Below are 19,164 nucleotides of genomic sequence, written 5' to 3'. Positions count from 1 at the left end.
TTTCTGCGTGTTCGACCAATAGTACGTTTTAGAAATCATGGAAAAATATTTGTTGCTTAATGATTTGCTTTTTGTCAAACTGCTCAGTGGGGCTTGAGAGGATTGATGCCTATTTTCAGTGGCCCTTGAAAACCAGAGTGGCGTTTGGGAATCACGATCAGGTAGAATCGAACTGAATATTTCGTGGGAGTGGTTAGGTGCAAGCGTTATGACCAGTTTCATGGTGAGTTGAATGACCCACCGACTCAGTGGGCATTTAGAACTGCTTGGGTGATAGAGCTTTAAAGGGGCATAAAGACGAAATACAAGCTTGACTCATTGAAAGCTCTGCTTTGTTTCGATTACAGTGATACCAATTTTGCCGTAAACTTTAAACAGATAGACTTAAGGAATGAAGTGACAACAACTTCCCAACCACTTTCCGGCCATTTCTCTGATGGGATTGGTGGCCTCCAACCCTAAGTTAGAAACAAGAAACACGATTGGGCAATGGCACTCGACTGTGTTGCTTGAATGCAAACTTGCGTTTTACACAGTGATTATGCATCATTTTTAGGGCTGGCCCATTTTGCGTCACTGTAGCGCGACATTTGAAAGTTTTGCTGTATTTACTGCACTTTTTTTTGCCGTTAAAGAAGCAGTCTGTGGAGCTGAGTGAGTCACCATAGGCTAGTTCTTTCACACTGAACAAAGTTGTAATATGCCGTCATGGCCCCTTTTTTAAAAAAAAACATTGTGCCACTGTCGAAGCAATGCCATAGAATACTGTGGGCTTGTCTGCTGTGTTTGCAAAGGGCCCTCATCACTTAATTAAGGTGTGACAGTGGTTGCCTGAGAATGTATGTAGGACCACAGGGAAACATTGCCCTGCATGCGCACGCAGGAGCTTGCGGCCGACCTGAGCGCTGGCCGGAAGTTGGCCGAGGTGCCGGACAAAGCAGAGCTCCATCTGGATGACCTGGAGCTGGGTGCCCCGCTGGGAAAGGGGTGCAATGCGGTCATCTACCGGGCACGCTGGAAGAACAAGGGGAAGGACACCGGCACTCCATCGGCCGCCGCACAGAGCCCGGGTATCGACAGCCGCACTGGTGGGTACTTCTTGCAGAGTTTGCTTATGGGTAGGGGACGTTGACAAGAAGAGGCACGGGGAACTCTGTTGTGGGGACAGGACAGTGCACGTTTAGCTTTAAAAACAAGTAGAGAAACCAAATTGGTACAGAGGACGAAATGAGATGAAGTTGAGGCCCGCCGCAGTGGCTCGGTGTCGAAGGCGTTGTGCTGCTGATAACCTAGACGTGGGGGCCGCTTTTCTGATGGAGGCGAAAAGCGAAAATAGCCGTGTGTTAAGATTCAGGCGCACGCTGAAGATCCCCGAATGGTCAAAATAAACCCTGAGCACTCCGCTATGGCGTGCCTCATTGCAGAGGTGTGTTAAACCCTCCGTTCTGAGTCTGAGATGAAGTTGGGTTGCGTGGGTTGTTGTTCAAATGACTCTGCTAACACGTGAAGTTTGCTGTGAAGGCCTTTCTCACTGTCCATGTAAGACATGTCGTCTAAGCCATCAAGGGTGTTCAATGTACATAACTTTAAAAAATGGCGCTCTGTTGGGTTGTTGTGTGGCAGTGCCTCTCGTGCTTTCCTGCAGCTAGCTGATGTCGTCATTTCTGAGCGATTCCTCTGACTTTTTGTGCTCTGGTTCCTTGTCAATGCAGACATCGAGCGGCTACAGTAGGGAGGCTGTCTCTGTCTGCAGTATCTTTTTTAGATGCGATTGCATCTCATTCACTAGCCTTGTCCCTGCATCCGGCGGCGTCGGCGTCCGCCCCTCCCCCAATCTCCTCGCCGCGCCAGCTGCGCTTTCCGCCGCTCACCCCCTCTCCTCTCCGATAGCGAACACTCTCTCGCGAGGGGCATTGGATTGGATTCGAATGGATTGGCTTGGATTGGATTGGATTAAAGTGGATTGTGTTGTGTCATAGCCGCGGCAGACGCACTGGCGCCGGCGCGTCCCCTCACCGTTATGTGCGCTATAAAATGCGGTGCCTGTGCTGCTCCGCTCCATCGTTCCAGCGCCGTACCTCCGCTGTCCAACGCTGCAACATGAACCCCCTATGCGTCGCATCTACACAGGGGTTCCCGCGAGGGGAGGTGGGAGTTTTCTTTTTGTCTGTTCCTTGAGCTTATCTTCAATGTTAGTGTGCCAACTGTGTCTCCCACCACAGAAGGCTTTATTAATTGTTGGAACTGCCTTGGAAGTATTTGCTCAATTGACCTGGCATCCCTGCATCAAAATGTTGTTCAGTCAGAGGTAGGCCTGCAAAACCAAAGTTTTTTACCAGAAAAACAGGAAAATTGTCACAATTTTGAGCACCTCCGTGCAAAATAAAATGTTCTTTTATACATTTTGACATCCTTGCGAAATAGATGCTGTCCAAAGTAAGTGCAGAAAATGAAGGCACAAGTGGGCTACACACACCTTTTTGTAAGCCTAATGCTTTTGAGCAGTGAAAATAGGTTCTGGTGGGGCTCACTTTTGCTGTGATGGTGTCTGCATTGTTCACTTTGCATGTCATGAAGCATTTCTTCGTAAGTTTTGTGGCATCGCAAGGACATGAACATATTGTAAGAACTCTGATCACAAATGTGGCTGTGTACCATTAAAGGGGCCCTTCACACAAAACACAAGTTTGGTTCATTTGAAAGATTCATTTGAAAGATTGCCTCATTAGAATCATATTGACACCACTTTTAGCATACACTTCGCTTAAATAAGCTACGTTAATTAGGAAAAAGGGAATGGCCATGCAACCCGCTAGCTCATGTACCCCAACAGAACCCATAATGTCATATAAAGCAAGCTATTTGCACCTAAATTGAGGGCTTATTCTTTTTACAGCAGTAAGGCTGGTGGGGTGAACAGTTAAAGTTACGAATGATTGATTGTAGGGTTTAACGCGCCGACGCAACTCAGACGATGAGGCGCGCCGTAGTGGAGGGCTGCGGATTAATTTTGACCACCTGGGGATCTTTAACGTGCGCCGAAATGTCGTACACACGGGCGTTTTTGCCTTTCGCCTCCATCAGAAAAGCGGCCGCGGCGGCCGGGAATCGAACCCGCGACCTCGTGCTCAGCAGCGCAACGCCTTAGCCACTGAGCCACCGTGGCGGGTAAAGTTACGAATGAACATGTAAACACTGAAGTAGTTAGTGCGGCACTTTGCTTGCTGACACTGCCTAACACAGCCGTCGGACGCATTGGACTTGTCTGTCAGAACACTGACCAACTGACATAAGCGTGTTTGTCGAGTCATAGCTTGTGTTGTTTTAGGAAACAATTAGTACGAACAGTAATAAAAATACGGCAGGTATAGAAGTCCAGCCAGAAGCAAAGCGCGAACACTGGCTCTTCAGCGAGGCATCTTTGAAAGTGGGGGATAAACAAGATAACCAAACGGCCATCTGTGAGATGTTAGCAGCCTTGGTCAGGAGGCTATCTTTGGTTTAAGGCCCTGCTCTGGATACGTCATTGTCGACGTTACGAAAACACACGATTTGGCAGGGGGATTGAAATTTTGCCTTAAAATGCTTAAAATTTCTCAGTGAGTGCAGCATTGTTTGCTGCCGGACAAGCACTGAGGGCACTATAAAACACCAAATCTTTCGAATAAAACAAACTTGCATTTTGTTTGCATGGCCCCTTTATTAAAGAAACTGTATCATGTTTGGAGCAGGGTTCCGAGTGTTATGTGAGGAAAAATTAATGTTGTTGACTCGGAAAAACATCTTGAAAAAGGCTGTTGCTGTTCTCTTGCTATAACACTCGCACAAACGTGCAACTCTTTGTGTGCTGTCTTTGTGAGTGCCAGCAAAACTTGAAGGTGAAGCAGAAGGGGACGTTAGTCCCTGACCTTGGCGGGATGCCGGTGCAGTCAGTGTAGCAGCCGTTGTGCTCTGTGTTGCGTGCAGTTCCCTCATCTGGAGGGGATGTCCCGGCACCCCAGAACAAGCAGGCTGCGACGGTGGACCCTCCTCCCGCCTTGTCCATTGAGAAGGGTGAGTGGGGCCTGTTCTGCTGGAGGACATATAGCTAGCTGTATGGGTGTCAGGGCTGGGGGGGTCAGTCGGACGAAATAATGTCATCATCAGAAGTGCATTTTTAGTGGGCCTTGCAATTTCAAAATATCCATTCAAGAAGGCTCGGCTTTTGAAGCTGGGGTTGGCAAGGCATGTGCGAAGATGGCCGTGCTTTCACTGCAATTCCCTCTTTCTTGCTTGCACCAAACAGGTGGGCTCGTGCCAGGTTAACGTATGCAGTGAACATGCCTGCAGAAGCGGAACTTTAGAAAGGGAAGAGACAGCTTTGTTGCAAGCAGAACATTCGTGTCGTCTAAGAAAGGCGTGCAGAAGACACAGTGTTGAGGCATTGATATTTGCTTGAAGACTCTGGTGTGTTTTTTTTAGGGGTGGCTTTTTTTGGAGGAGGCAGAAAATGGGCAAGGCAAAAAGGCACTAGTAGAAGCTAACAGCAAATGTGCAGTCATAAAAAGGCTATCTGAGTCTTTACAGCCAGTGTAAGTTAGCAGAAAATCAGGCAAATATGGGGGTATTCAGAAACCTACGTGGTCACAGAAAGGGGGCCGCAAACGGTCTAATCCAGCACTGTGGACGTGGTGAGGTTACGAGGGAAGGTACTTGTACACAACCTTGAAGTTGGTGATACACTGGCTTTGTAGCCAGGGCAGTTTTCGACTTTGCAGAATAGAAAACGTATTGTAAAGTTCCGAAAGAATGCCCACCCAAAGTACAGAGATTTGAATTAAAAAATACGTGATGGGCAAACTTTTGGGTCACACGCAAAAACTGCCAAAAAAGTGGCCACACTGCGAACCAAAACTGAGGTGATATGAAGAAAAAAAAAAAAAAAAACGAGACTGGCGAACTTTGAGGTCAAGTGCAGAAAGGTCAAATAAGTGACCGTGTCAACGCATGAATAGATGATTCGAGTTCATTTTGTTCACTCATTGGCGCTAAAGCCATTGACTTTAGCTCTTTCGGGACCGCCGGAAAAAGTGATGAAAAAGGGAGGTCTCGGTAAAAAATTTTTATTACATGAAGCAAAGATACCATCCTGCTTTAGCATATACCAAAATGCAGCTAATTATATGTTCTTTGACATACAATGCCGTGTTTTACTTCAACACTGACGATAGCACCATGAAAAAATCAGAAAGTAAGAACTTCGCAAAAAAACTACTGAAAAAGATAGAAAAAAGCGTAAATCTAAGAATAATTAAAAAGAATAAAATTATTTCAGGATATACAAAATCTAACACAATGCTTTGTTTATTCATCACGAAAGTTTGATGCGGCTAGGTGTAACTGGTGTTTTGTTTTGTGTGTGATTTCTTTGGCACTAGGGCCATGGCTACGTCGTCGCCCAGGTACACGCCGGGCTCTCGGCTCGGCGAAAACTTGATCCGTTTCTGCGCTGGTGGCAGGAGATCACCACAATAGGTAGTTAACACCCTAGCGAACAGATATAAACTAGCCAGAACATATTTCGAGCGCACATACCTACTCCAGAGCCAATTGAAACCGAAACCAACACCCACCTTTGAGCGCGATTCATGTTCCAGGCTGATCGACACCCGAATCCTCACTTCAGCTGAAATGCGATCTCTAAAGTCGCATTTCGACTCTTCACTGCCACTCTCATCGTCAAAATCCACAGTAGAAGGCGAAGATATGCGAGACGAGACGACGCGGATCTCTTATCGCGCTCGCGCGTGAGTATGTTTACATCCGGAACCACCGCCCGTCAGAATAAAATATCTGATGCGTTGCCGCCTGGCGATAAAAAAAGAAACTTCACAAAAGAGAAAACTATAGTTTTCAAACTATCTCCTAGATGTCGCTAGGTGCTCCATCGAGCGAAAATTTTTATTCTGCAGGCTCGCGAAACCATCGATCATATGTGACCGATGGCCTATAGGAGCGGTCCCGAAAGAGTTAGGGGGTTTGGCGATCTTGGGGTATTTTTGTAAATCGAATATTTCACCTCTAAAGGAGCATGGGAAATGTTTCGGGGGAAGGCGTTCTCACAGAACCTTACGGCAGGGCTGTGGTGATTTTTTTTTGGGTGTTGCCTGGACGTCTACTGCTTTGCTGCTGCAGATAGACTCAAGTGATACCTAAAACCACATACTGAATCGCTGAAAGATGGCATTTTGCGGTTTGTTGCCTTCTGCACTTTGATGTAAGGTGTGAAGTAACCAAAAAATACGTTGTTCCAAAACATGACATTTAAAATTTAAGCTCACTGAAGTGAATTTGGCAAACATATGTTCATGCCTATATTCCATGGACTGGCGGAAATAAACTTCCATTTCATCGTTTTTGTAAGCCCCAAACCAGTATTTAATTGGTAAAGGCAGAAAATTGAAAAAAATACCATGCGTTGTCTGCAGCGGCTGCAACGACTACAGCAGTGACTCAAAACTATGCACCGCATTCCGGCAGCGTGATTTAGTGATGTCCAAGTTTGAAAAGTTTGTGTAATGCACTTGCAGTTGTGTCAGTATTATGGTTTCTTTAAGGAAGAACTCTAGTAGTTCCGGTATTTGTAACAAGTACATTTGGCAGAATCTATTCGTGTGGTTTTTGCTTCTCATGCACCAATGAAGCACCAAGGGTACAGGTCAAATGGTGCCTGTCCAAAAAAAAAAAAAAAAAGCTCAAGCACCTGCGAAAGTTTGAAAACATCAAATTGAACAGAATCGTCAAAGCTGTCTACTGCAAGCAATCCTTCACCCACACGACGCCTATTCCTTGTTCAGTTTATCCATGAGTTTACCTTCATGCTTTGGTCTTTGTAGTTTTCCACTACTTTGGACACCCAAATCGAGGCAAATCGTTGCACTCCATGAAATGTTGCTGTAAATTGGGTCGGTATCTGCCAAAAGCCTACCGTGGTCGTGCTTACTAGAACTGATATGTGTTCCATTTAAAATAGGAATGCATGAAAGAATCCAGAAGTTATCAGTGCTTTATATCTGCTTGTCTAGTTGTGTAGTACTTGGATTCACTGTTATCAGTAGGGATTTGGCTTTGCTACTAGCTGCAGTGAGGTCAAACACATACTGAGCACTCTTGGTTTCATAACAAAGAAATTTGGCTGTTCTGCGGGAAATACTGGTTCAGAAGACTTTCAAAACTGGTTGGGTGTTTATTGTAATTGCCTTGATACTGATACTGCACTAGCCTGGCAGATGTGTTGTGAAAGTTGGGTCGGCTGTAACTTCCGTGGTCCAGTGCAGTAGCTTTGGATATGGTGAATTTCTTCCTATAGTGAATGGCAATACTGGTGCTGACAGAATTCCTGTGCCTATGGTGAAAAAAAAACTCTGTAAAGGAAACAGGAAAGCAGGTGAACCCATAATAGTCAACACTGGGAGTTATGGCGGCAGTAGCATTTGAGGCAGAAATTTTGGCAAACATTTGATGCAGCTGCCCTCGCTAGCTACTTTGCTTGTAGTAACCAGCTGTGGATGCAGTGGAAAGAACAGTAATGAACGGAAAAGCATGTAACCCTGCGAGAACAGGTTATCAAAAAGCAAGTGCCAAAGTAATGCTAGAAGCTTGTCTGAACGTGCCCCCACAGGGCACAAACTTGTGCTACCTTCAAAAAAGGCCATGTGGGGAGAAGGGTGCTAAAAAGAAGCACTACCGATTGTGCTCAATTCAAGTCTGAAAATCTTCCTAAAGGGACAGAAAACATTATTTTCTCCCTAATCTTAAAGGGATCGTAGATGATTGTTTTGTGTCGTGTGCTTATGTGAACAATAAACACCTCCATCAGTTTTCAAGCAAATTCGAGGCCTTAAGTAACTATGGAGTGAATCCCCTTAAATTCCCTGCTATCAAATATTTTGCTTGGTGCCCCAGTGGCTTACCGTGATCAAGTTTTACTGTGCACTAAGCTAGAATTCTTGGTCGTCTGTACTACGTCTGTACTGTACTTGTGTTGTACTGTACTTGTACTGTCTTAGTCTGTACTTGTACTACGCTAGAATCCTTGCTGATCTTGGTCTCACATGTCAGCTATGCCCTACCATGTTTCATGAGGGGGGCCGAATGCCTTTTGCCTGTCTACCTTGGCAGGCAGTGTAGCAGTGCTGTGTACGCTGTGTTGCAGTCTCTTCCGAGGCGGAGATCATCGAATCGATCCGAAACGAGGCCCCCGCTGCTGCCACCACAGTGGGCCCCCCTCCCTCCAAGCCCATCCAGGGTGAGCTGGCCCTGTTCTGCTTTCATGAGGATACGTGCCTCGTGGCCACTGCACAGTCGGTGGGCGTTAGGCGGCAAAATGCCAGAGGATTACTCCACCTGTAGTAACTCTGGGAGCCCCACTTGCAATCTTTGGCTGGGAAGACGCTCTGTGAGTTGAGGTGCTGGTAGACTGGGTAGAGTAGAACCCTGGTTATAGTATTCCCCCCCATCATCTCGCAGCACCCTTTTTAAGATCGACACATCACTGCAGTTCCCACAAACCTTCTGTAGTGCATTGAATACCCCGGTTGTACAATGCAGTGTGGCCTGCTGCTTGATACGATGGCTCACGTGAAATGGGAAATGCCTCTCGTGGCCGAGCGTCTTTCCCACCTTTCACGCTGCTTTGCTCACCGCTCGGTTCCGGGTTTCTCTCTCTATGGCAGTGCTTGTTGCGTTATCTGCTGCATTGCCCCGGTGTTTGTTGTCTGCCATTGGCCGGTTATCTCTGCTTATCAGCACCTTTCACACAGCTCTACGTGACGAGTCACCCCATCATTCATTTTTTTATCCACCCTTCCTTTTTTTGCTGCCTTGTACCATTGTTTATTTCCCTTTTCGTGCCACCGGCAGTTAGTTCCCCTTCATGGCCATCTTTTTTCAAATTGTTTTTGTCTGCTTTTTTTTTTTTTGGACTTCCCTCCCAGCACCTGCCCGCACTTGCTTTTTTTGCTGGACACGATTGGAGAACAGCTCGTAAAGTTAAGTTTTATTTTTTATACTGAGCACGATGTCACAAAAATGAAACATTCATGACACTTGGTTATAAGTGTGGTGCCACAGAGGGACCTTGGCACGACAGAAACGTACACCGATGCATTAACACCTCTGTGGGCTACCGAAAATTGACTGTTTATCGCACAGTGCACCTATATACCGTATCTTCGGTACATAACCTGCATCCCCAATTTTCGTTGACAAATAAAAAAAAATATGTCCCCGCATATTGCCCCCACATTTTATACATAAAGGGATGGACCAAAGCTACTACTTAATTAAAGGAGCCATGAAGACAAAATACAAGTTGGGTTTATTAGAAAGACTGCTTAGTCCCGATAACAATGATACGAATATCATCGCAATCTTCGAACAAATAACGGAGATATTGAAGAAAACGTGTGAAGCAGTCGCGACCCCCTAGCCAATTTCCCGCAACTTTTCTATGACGTCACGGAACCTTGTTTGTGCGAATGGCGGCCGCCTAACTGACCTGTCGCGACGACACGTGACTGGACGTCTGTAATGGGGCCTCTAGTTCCATTTGACCGCATCACTTGAATGCAAACGTGCAGTTGACGCACTGAAAATTATGTTTTATTGTTGGCCCGTATGACGTCATTCTTGCTCATAACACGTCACTGTGGTGCAAAATTTGAAAGTTTTTAAATACTTCTTGCCTTTTTTTCTTTTAAAAAAAACATCTTTTGTGGCTCTAATGGAGCTGAGTGAGATACTGAATCCTAGTTCTTTCAAATTAAACGAAGTTGTGTTTTCTCTTCATGGCTCCTTTAAGCAACATGACACATTTGTTTATGGAAAAGAACTTACCCAGCTGACTACGTAACTAGATGACTTGCCGCATACATTTTTTCAGGTTGACGTATTGTTGAGCTGTGTGTGCAAAATAAGCACTGTAAGTGGGTAGTAACGGCCGTTACCACAACAATCTGTCATTTTGGACTGTTGAGAACTGTTGCGTACTTTATTTGCCCGTAGAATTTCTGTTTCGAGAGCAGTTTTGGACTGCCCATGAGCTGCTCAGGACTGCTTTCGACAGGGAAATGGAGGAGACCATTTATTTCTGGTGTTTCTGGGGAAATTTTGTTCACCTGCTGCTGTCAGCTACCAGGGGGGCTCTAAGCCACTGGGGTTATTATTTGGACTGCCTTGGCGTATGAAACTAGGCTGACCGAATTAGGAATTCAGCAAAGTCTTTGTCCTCTATGCCGAGGTCTGATTGTATTGCTTCAGTCATGGAGAAATCGCACTCCCCGAGACTGCGTGCAATGAAGTCACCTCATCATAAAGCGAGTCCGCAGTTGTTAATTAGTATCTGATGTAGTTAATTGGTATCTGTTATAGTTCAGCTGTAGTTAATTTGCACGAACCTGCCCAATCTAAGTGCTATGTATGAGCCTGTCTATAGAAAAGCAGTGTTTGCTGCTAAAGTAGAATGCTGCTTTTAAATTTGTGCTCAAGGGATTTTTGATTTAGTACGTGTAATAAAACTTCGAATAGTAGACACTCGATTTGTGAATTGAACTATTTGCAGAGGTACTACTCGATTCGTATTCAAATATTCGAGTATTTGCCGACCCGTAGCGCTAAGTGTTGATGAACAGTGTGTCCTACTCTGCGAAATGGAGTAATTACCTCGAGACCTTTGACAGCTGGCCAACAGTAATCAGTTGAGGGTGTACTACATTGTACCTGAGTTGCGGCTCTGGATCTCAACCATGAGGCAGAGATAATTATAAGGATAAGAATGGGGTGGAGTGCATTTGGCAGGGATTCTCAGATAATGAATGGCAGCCTACCATTGTCCCTGAAGAAGAAAGTGTATGACAGCTGCATCTTACCCGTACTCGCCTACGGGGCAGAAACTTGGAGGCTCACTAAGAGGGTTCGACTTAAATTGAAGACGACTCAGCGAGCAATGGAACGGAAGGTGATAGATGTAACATTAAGGGACAAGAAGAGAGCGGAGTGGGTCAGGGAAAAAACGCATGTTAACCCTTTGAGGGTCGAATTTTTTCGCCAAACGCGACCCCCCAAGGGTCGATTTTTTTTAATTGCTGATTTAAATTCTTCGGATGAATCTATTTCGAGAAAAAGTTATCATAATTTTTTTAGGGTGGCCATAAAGTGAAAAAAAAATCGTTTGTGTTGTTACATATATGTGGTTTATTCATGAGTAACGTAAGAAAAATTCTAAATAAAAACGAGAGAGTAACAAGCCGGCACCTTTTGAATGGATCAAAATCAGATAGACATCAGTTTCGCCTGCGAAACCAGCCGCTGCGCGTGCGAGGGTGCACGTGGGAGCAATAGACGGTGCACTGCCCATAAAATACAAAAAAGAAAAGGAGAAAAGAGCCTCATCAGTTTTGCTGGCGACCTTGGTCTGCGGCCCCTCAGCGCGGCCCCTCGTTAGCGGATGCGCAATATATAGCTGGCGCGCCGCTTAAGTAAATCAGAAAAAAAATAAAAAGAAGAGCCATCGGCGCAAGAAAAAAATTTGATATATTTCCGAAGTGTGGAAGCATATGCCAAGCAAGAGAAGTTAGCGAAAAAGGCGCGCTTTTTAAAGATACAAGTAATGCCGTACATGTACGTCATTGACTATTTGAAAGTGTTTGCCGATGCCATACATGTAGGGCCATGACCCTCAAAGGGTTAAGGACATATTTGTAGAAATTAAGAAGAAATGGGTGTGGGCAGGGCATGTAATGCGAAGGCAAAATAACCATTGGTCATTAAGGCTAACAGAGTGGATCCCTAGAGAAGGCAAGGGTGGCATGGGGCGGCAGGAAGTTAGGTGGGCAGATGAGATCAAGAAGTGTGCGGGGATAAATTGGTCACAGTTAGCACAGGACAGGCATAATTGTAGATCCATGGGAGAGGCCTTTGCCCTGCAGTGGGCATAGACAGGCCGATGATGATGATGATGATGATGACGATGACGATGACAACATTGTGTGTGAGATGGAGCGGGGCTGCCTTCTGTGCGCAGAGTTCAGCCCCCTCTCCGCTGCTGCTGCGGAGGAGGAGGGGAAGGGGGGGAAGGAGGACCCCTACGACCTGGCGGTGAAGGTGATGTTCAACTACGACGCGGCGTCCAACGCGGCCGCCATCTGGCACTCGCTGCGCAAGGAGTGCCTGCCCGTGCTGCACAACCTGCTGCTGCCTCCGGGCAGGTCAGTTGGGGGGATGCCGTCTGGGACGTTTGGCTTAAGTGTTTGGTGACTGCAGTGCTTTTCACATTATCAACATGTCAGAACATTTCTGGGAGTGACCCGCCGCGGTGGCTCAGTGGCTAAGGCATTGCGCTGCTGAGCACAAGGACAGTGGTTTGATTCCTGGCCGCGGCGGCCGCTTTTCTGATGGAGGCAAAAAGCAAAAACACCTGTGTGTACGAGATTTCGGTGCATGTTAAAGATCCCTAGGCGCTCAAAATTTATCCGGAGCCCTCCACTACGGCGTGCCTGACTGCCTGCATTGCATCGGCGTGTTAAACCGTATAACCAATCAATTAATCAATCAATTTCTGGGAATGCGGCAACAAGAATGGCCATTGAGCCGCTCACCAAACAACGTTTTTGCCACAGAAACGAAACAAACTCTTGTCGACGTGTTTTAATTGGCATTATAGCATTTTGAAGGAGTAGTGCATCATTAAAAATTACGGCAACTGCCACAAAGGTGTTTGTTATGTAACCGAGAACTGATTTGGCGAGGGAAGGAAAAAAAAAAGTGTTTGCTAAAATTTTCAGCTCATCTCGTCACTCATTCAGAGATGAATCCGATGATTGAATGTGGTGTCAGCATTAACTGTTCATGCCCCAGGCACGCAAATATAATTATGCCCTTTTTGGTTTTGGGGCAGTGGCAGGTTACAGGAAAAGCCCATTTCACCACTTTTTTTTTTTCACAGTTTTCTGATTGCAAATGAAAGTGAGACTGCTTCTGAGAGAGTCTTTCGTGGGTAAACACTGGATGGCTTCACTTGTCGTAGGGATGCTCAAGCATGAGGATATAAATCACTACTTACCATGAATCAGTTTTAACAGTTCCAGTACTGCAGGAATTGAAATTAAACTCATTTAACTAAAAGGACAGCTTGTATTCTTGTCATTATTGCCACCCCATGGTCATGATTGTCTCCCATGCCCTTCAACCGCAAGCGCGCAACAAATCACTGGGGAACAAAAAAAAATTTTTTTTTTCAGAGTGATGGAAAAACTATAATTACTTTTTTGACACTCTAATGAAAAATGCAGTATTTTTTTAGGCTGTCTTTAAAAATCTACCATTACCATTCAGTCCAAATTTCTCGCTCATTGCAGTATTAATGCAGTGTCTGAAGTGCATAGCTTTGTATTGTGGACTAAGGCGTCGCTTTTTATGTCAGTTTAAAATGCCCCCCCCCCCCTAAAAAAAACTAAATCTACACTCTTAAAAAAGCAGACTAAAAAGACTGGGTCTGGGTGTGCTAATAACAAATCATTGTAAGAAAGTGACGTACACTGGCGCTTACAAAGTGACGTCCAAAACCGCGCTGCTGGTGTATGTTATCGTGTAGGCACGCATACTGCTCTAGGTGTTTCGTGGGAACACGAGCCTATCTTCTTGCTGAGTTTTTCATTTTCATTATTCTCCTTCGCGTCTTTTCCTTCCTTTGTTGCTGCAACTGGAAGCCTTGGCCAGTCGTCGTCGTTTCACCTATATTGAGGCTTTACGTGAGGTAACTAACGTTGTGCCAGCCGTCCAACATGCCAGGTAGCATTTAAACCTTTTTTATGTCTGGCTGTGAGCACTGGTTTAGGATGTTAGACTTCAAAAGTGCGACATTAGGTCTAACGTCGGTCTGTCCCGTACTGACGTCCCCCCTCCCTGCGCTGCGCGAGCAGTTTGGCTCTGTGCACAGGCAACTTGTAAAGGGGAAAGTGTGGTACGCTTCAGACAAACAACCGTGAGGTCCAGGTTGGTAGGCTAGGGGTGCTCTTGCACTGAAAGGAAACTTCCTTTTACAGGACTAGATGTGCAGAATTGCACTTTGTGCACACCATGGCCTTTTAGCTACAGTTTAGGTGCACGTGTGCTTCCTGAAGGTGGTTAGGGAAGCTCTAACGCACTTCTCCGTTGCTTAACTCCTTCGTTACTGTGGGAAGTTGACCGGTTTTTAGGGGTCTGAGAAAACACTTTTTCTGTGCTAAACATATTGGTTAGGCACATATTGTAGTGACGTAAAATGTAGATGATTCAACGCCCTTTCCAATGACACCGATTTTAATACCTAATTTTTTTCATAAATAATGATTGCCAAAAAAATGATCAAATTCTAAATTTTTGTCCAGGCGCCGAAGAAAAGATAGGAAGGTTTGTATAACAAACCACAAGTAGTAGAAAAATTTAAAATATGCATTTTGTAGGTGCGCATTTCAAAAACCCGTCCTAAAAAAAAAAAATTGATTTGCTCGGAACCATTTGTCAGACATCAAGGAAAGTGCCAGCACGCATGGCGCCCGTGCCTTGCGGTGAACCCCAACCTGTATTTCAAATTTGGATGGTTTTCTGGAAGAAATCTGGTGGTTTGACATTAATAAAGGCACGAGTTAGTCCCCACATGATGTAAGAACTAGGGGTGTGCGAATATTCGAAACTTCGAATATTCGATTCGAATGTTTTGGTATTCGATTCGATTCGAGCGACACTTTTATTGTTCGAAATATTCGAACCACCCAAAACTAAAAAAAAAAAAAAAAAAAAAAAAACTCAGAGCGTGTCTTCTGTATCGGTGTTTATTTACAGTGGACTCTCGATGATACGATTCTGGGGGCGCGAATTACGGGATGATACGAATTTCCGAAAAGTCCAGGCGAAATTGTATTGTTTGCAATGGGAAAAATTTCGGCTGTTACGAACGGACCTGCGCGGCCCGGCGGAAGATACGAACGAGCCGGCGAGGCACCCGACTGCCGAACGAGCAAGTGACGGCTCTCGCTCCCCTGTTTGTCACTCTCTCTCCAGAAACGGCCGGGCTGTTGTTTTCTGCTCGCGAAAACGCTCTGCGCACGCCCAACGCGCTGACACCGCCGCGAAACCACGCCCACGCTGCGCGCGGCGCGGCCGGCGGCGTCAACATGGCGTCGGCTCCAGCCGCGAAGTGGCGCGGGGGCTCGAGCGACCGCTTCAAACCGCTCTTTAAAATGCGGCTCAAGGGAGACACGAAGTTGCTTGTGCGGTAAAGGAGCTGATAATGCATGCGAAAACGGTACTATAAAACATCATCCGCGCCGCTAGTGAATGCGCCCATAAAATATTTGCCGGGGTGCTAAGCCTAACCATCTCCGGCGGAGCCAAGCCGGCTATCTCGATCACATCGCAAGTAAGTCAGGCTCCTCCATCCTGCCGCGCGCGTCGTGCGTCATTTTCTGACCGAGGTAGGCGCTTCCGCGGGCGCGAAATCGTCGAGCGCGGGCGCGAAATCGCAGAGCCGAGGCGAGCGAATCGCGTGCAAAAACGCACCATTCGGTTCACGCTTGGCTGTTTCGGCGTGTAGCGAGCTTGGGCACAGCGAGTGAGGAGACGAGCGCGAAGCTTTACGTGCTCCAGAAAGGACTGCTTTGCGACACGGGGGTTAAAAAAGCAGAAAAAATCACGAATTTCTTCACGCGAAAGTAGGAAAAGAAATAAACGAAAACTTTTTTCAGCGCTAAATTTTTTGGTCTGTGTTGGTTCATACGAATTTCGGATGATACGAATATTTTTCGCAGTCCCGCGAGTATAGTATCATCAAGATTTTACTGTATCAGCGCGCGGCAATGTGCACGGGCTCGGGCATGCCAGCTACTAGTGTCTCAAGTGAGCGGCTGTTTTCGGTATCTGGTAAAGTGGTGACGAGCAGGAGGTTGTCACTGCTCCCCGAGCATGTCGAGCAGTTAACCTTTCTCCATGTTAACATTTAAGTGAGTGCAGACCTTAACCTGTTGAGTGCAATGTAATTCCTAATTTTACTTTGTGTGATTTGTTGTGCAATAAAGTTGCAGTTTTTGTGTCTCTAGATGGTGAAAACATTAATTTTACAAAAAACAATAAGTATTCGTATTCGAAAAATATTCGATTCGATTCGAACTTTGTTTTTATTATTCGAATTCGCTTCGAAATTCAAAAATTGATATTCGCACACCCCTAGTAAGAACCCCTTGTCAAAGACTACAGCCACCACAAGATTCAAGGCAAGCAAGTGATGCAAAGAAATCCACTTGTAGCTCAGACCAAAAGCTCAGTGGTGGATGCTTGTTGACGTTCTGGTCGTCACTTATCTCTCAGAACTTTCATTTGCAGTTTAATATCATTTTCTGACTCACTATGGTAGCCCTGCTTGCAGGAATGAGGTGCGATGCACTAGAATCGTGCCCGCCAAGTTTTCACCAAGCAGCTGTCACGCTATGAAGAGAGTGCAGCACGCTTTTGTGATGGAGGCAAAAAGCAGAAACGGCCATATGTACGAGATTTCGGCGCATGTTGATCAAAATTAATTCGGAGCCCTCCACCACGGCGCGCCTCATCGCCTGTGTAGTGTCGGCGTGTTAAGTCCCATAATCAAATTAACGTTGCAGCAGCACCTATCAAACCTGTTAAGGACTCTGTCAGAATAGACAGTTCTACTAAGAAGCGGCACTAGACCTCCAAAAATACTCTCATACGGAAACGAAACTGGCCGATGAACAGCTGGCAGTGTTCAAGGCCGATTGGAAGCGCTCTCCTCGTCTGAGCTGATATCCGACGACTTGGTGTTATCTTTTGGCTTTTAGCTGAAGCTGTTATCGCAAAAGTAACGTGTGGGTGAAGTGGAATCGAGCGGCGTGCATATTTCAAGTGCCTCGGGGAACTGCGTAGTAGTGCCAAATACGAATTTCCCAGTGCGAAAGCAGAACCGAAACTGCTGGAAACTGGCTGAAAATGCGTGGCCCACTTGTTTGACATGCCGGGGAACTTCAGAAATGAGCTTTGGCAGAGTGAAGCTACCCATCCTCCGAACCAAAGATCACTGGTAAATAGTCGGTGTCATTTTCAGGTAATTATCGCCTCTCAGTTCTGTTGGATTACAAAGCTGACAACATGATTTTGGTATTTGACTTGCTAGGAGGCCTTTGATAAAGAAAATTGATGGTAATGCAGCGTAACCACCAGTGGCATGCCTTTTTTCTCCCTTTCGCGAAAGCACACGCACCAAAACTGGCAAACAATGCTGTCAAAAATCTCAATCTCGCCGGAGCGGAAAAATTTAAACAGAATCCAAAAGCGCCGTGCCTAGACTAGCCACTGGGACGTATTAGGTATACGAGAAACAACTAAAACATGTCCAAATTTGCAACATAAAGCATCGATCACTGGTGATTGATTTGAATAGGCGTGGTAACGAAAGAGTTAGTTAACATGGTGGAATTTCAGCGTTCCTTGTAAGAATCCTTTATTCTTATCTTTTTCATCAAAGTAATATGCAAACGATATACGTAATACCAATGTTGATCATAGTGACTGAATATTTTTTGTAGTCTGGAGGCACCCCTTTTCTGTTAAGGCCACTGAGCTGAACCATGCAATTCAAGTATAAGGCACTTATATAGCATCCGTATGTCCAAGTTGCCTCTGTTTGAGTGAGAACATGCGCGGTGTTCAAATTGGCAAAGCCCACAGAGGTTTCACTGTTATTTGATTGTGAAATAATGATGTGAGAGGTCCCATCAGTCTTATTTCCCTAGTGTAAAAGAATGACAAATGTGAACTTCAATGTAAGCAGAAGGCAACTTTGAGAAAGCTTTGAGCTACAACGGACAGGCAGGTTAGGTGATACTCTTCATGGGAAAGCACTGTGGAGGATCAGTTAGGACAAGCACAGTTAACAGCACCCTGGTAGACTAAGGCTCCTCTGCTGCGACATGCCGTGTCCATGTGGGTACAACCCACGACTTCTTGTACTCAGCCTGTGCCGTGTACTACTTTGTTTCAACCACTCCTTCTGATCTGAGCAACTGTTAGAACAACACCCGCTGTTTGGCCTAGGTAGCCCAGGGGGGGCTTTGGCTCAAACGAGCAGGGTTCGATGCCCAGCAGCGCCAAAATTTTTGCGAGAGAAGTAAGTTGCAGAAGGGTTTGCTGAAGGGCCAGTTGGTACAATGGAATATGAAGACAAACAGCACAAAGGACAGGACAAAGAAAGGAACCAGAAACCACAGGCCCATGATTTTCTTTTGGCCGTGAAATGTTCTGTTGGCGCAGTTCTGTGCATTGTTTTCGTAAATGGGGGTGCTGTTTGGGGCACCTTCTTGAAGTCGGTTTAGGGACAGGGAACTATTGCCCTGCATCACTGTGCAAGTGCCTGGTTCGTAACGGAATATTACCCAGAGCAAGCAAGCAGGCGTTGGTGAAGCGTGCGAGTGAGCCCCCTTCCCTCCCTGGACCTCTGGCAGGTGGCGCTGCCCGCTGCCCCCGCACGCCCACGTGGTGGAGATGCCCGCGGCCTTTGCCGACTCGGTGTGCCTCCTCCCAGGGGCCACCCTGCTGTGGCCCAGCGCCCTGTCCCCGCGCCTGCACCCGGGGGGCTGCGGACGCAATGCCACCCTCTACCTCGTCATGCGCAGGTGTGTAATAATGCCCGGCCGCTCTTGCTTGCGCCCGGCTGTGTGCATGTGTTTTAGAAGGTGTTTTGGGAGGACCACACCATGTACTGTTCGCTAGAAAGGACGCAAAAAATGGCAGCATCTCCACTCTGTGGATGATGGCGAGGGTGCGGAGTACGGGGACTGGAAATGACATCCAAGTTGCGCCCCGAGTGACATCCTATTTGTGCCCCGACCCTCATTCGATTTGAGCCATGAGTTGCGCCTTGATTATTCCCTAAATAAACCTGCAACTCACGGCTCAAATCGAATTTCGCTTGATGGTGGTGCGCGCACGGATGGACGCAGACGGACATTGGGAGGTCCTAAGGTACTCCGCACCGTTACAGGCGAGGGAGTAAGCCGTTTGACTCTCGGGTACCAACTCACGGTCGCAGCCCAATGGGTGAGACAACTGGCACTAACTCTGTCCGGTCTGCCAGACACAGGC

General features: G+C 46.3%; 1 protein-coding gene across 1 annotated transcript in view; it reads left to right on the top strand.

The window, feature by feature from the left end:
* The window catches only part of Pink1 (PTEN-induced putative kinase 1), a 67,952-nt gene that overhangs the window by 9,439 nt on the left and 39,349 nt on the right, over positions 1 to 19,164 (top strand). The window contains exons 3-7 of the mRNA XM_077695377.1: positions 884 to 1,088; positions 3,967 to 4,053; positions 8,195 to 8,287; positions 12,062 to 12,245; positions 18,525 to 18,695. Of these exons, the coding sequence (XP_077551503.1) occupies positions 884 to 1,088; positions 3,967 to 4,053; positions 8,195 to 8,287; positions 12,062 to 12,245; positions 18,525 to 18,695 (740 nt within the window). The remainder of the gene's footprint in view (positions 1 to 883; positions 1,089 to 3,966; positions 4,054 to 8,194; positions 8,288 to 12,061; positions 12,246 to 18,524; positions 18,696 to 19,164) is intronic.

The sequence above is a fragment of the Haemaphysalis longicornis genome, unplaced genomic scaffold, assembly GCF_048455015.1.
Source record: "Haemaphysalis longicornis isolate Haplotype H1 unplaced genomic scaffold, Haemaphysalis longicornis Haplotype H1 scaffold_14, whole genome shotgun sequence".
Taxonomy (NCBI): domain Eukaryota; kingdom Metazoa; phylum Arthropoda; class Arachnida; order Ixodida; family Ixodidae; genus Haemaphysalis; species Haemaphysalis longicornis.
Note: the sequence above shows the minus strand (reverse complement) of the source record. Positions and strands in the feature narration are given on the sequence as shown.